The 866-nt window shown below is 61.1% G+C and overlaps 1 protein-coding gene across 1 annotated transcript; it reads left to right on the top strand.

The window, feature by feature from the left end:
• Positions 1-45: 45 nt before the first annotated feature.
• LOC107125344 (sphingosine kinase 2-like) lies at positions 46-860 on the top strand (the record flags this gene model as incomplete). Its single annotated transcript, XM_015428783.1, has 1 exon — positions 46-860. A coding segment is annotated over one exon (815 nt), but the record flags the coding sequence as incomplete, so codon positions are not given.
• Positions 861-866: the final 6 nt, after the last annotated feature.

Genomic DNA, 866 nt, shown 5'->3' with positions numbered 1-866 from the left:
AGTGCCTACAATTCTGATGCCTTTCTTAACCCAGGTTCGAGCAAGTCTTGGGCCAGGAGCTGCTGACCAACTGCACTCTGATGCTCTGCCACGGGGCCGTCACCCCCATGGACCTCGTGTCCATCTCCACCTTGTCGGGCTCCCGTTCCTTCTCCTTCTTGTCCGTGGCCTGGGGCTTCATCTCTGACGTGGACATCGAGAGCGAGAAGTACCGGCACATGGGTGCGGCCCGGTTCACCGTGGGGACAGTGGTCCGCCTGGCATCCCTCAACACGTACCGGGGCAGGCTGTCCTACCTGCCCGCTCCAGACACTGCGGCTCACCGGCCCATCTTGCGTAGCATCACCATGTCAGCCAATGGGAGCCTCCCCTTCCAGCGGATGCCCCTGCACCGCACTGTCTCCGACATGGGGCTCTGTGAGAAGCGCCACGCCTTCTCCATCCGGGGGGCAGAGCCCCCTGAGGACCCTACCCCGTCGCCCAGCTCCCCGCCTTCTTCCGGCTTCCAGCCTTCCAGCTTCAATTTTGAGGCCTTGCATGAGGAGCTGGTGGCCGATGGCAAGGGACCAAGACTGGCGACTCCAATGATGGTGGCACCAAATAGGTCTTCTGCCCGGTGTGTGCACGGGCCCCCAGACCAGTTCCTGGCCCCCCTTGACCAGCCGGTGCCCAAGTCATGGGTGACAGTGGAAGACGATTTTGTGATGGTCTTGGCCATCTACCAGACTCATCTGAGTGCCGATCTGATCGCCGTACCCTTTGCCTGCTTTAACGATGGCCTCATCCACCTCTGCTACGTCAAAGCAGGCATCTCCCGGGCCGCCCTGATTCGCCTCTTCTTGGCCATGGAGAAAGGCACTCATTTT

This window comes from Gekko japonicus, unplaced genomic scaffold (assembly GCF_001447785.1).
Source record: "Gekko japonicus isolate JY-2015 unplaced genomic scaffold, Gekko_japonicus_V1.1 scaffold46407, whole genome shotgun sequence".
In the NCBI taxonomy this organism is placed as follows: Eukaryota; Metazoa; Chordata; class Lepidosauria; order Squamata; family Gekkonidae; genus Gekko; species Gekko japonicus.
This window is presented reverse-complemented; position numbering and strand designations above follow the sequence as displayed.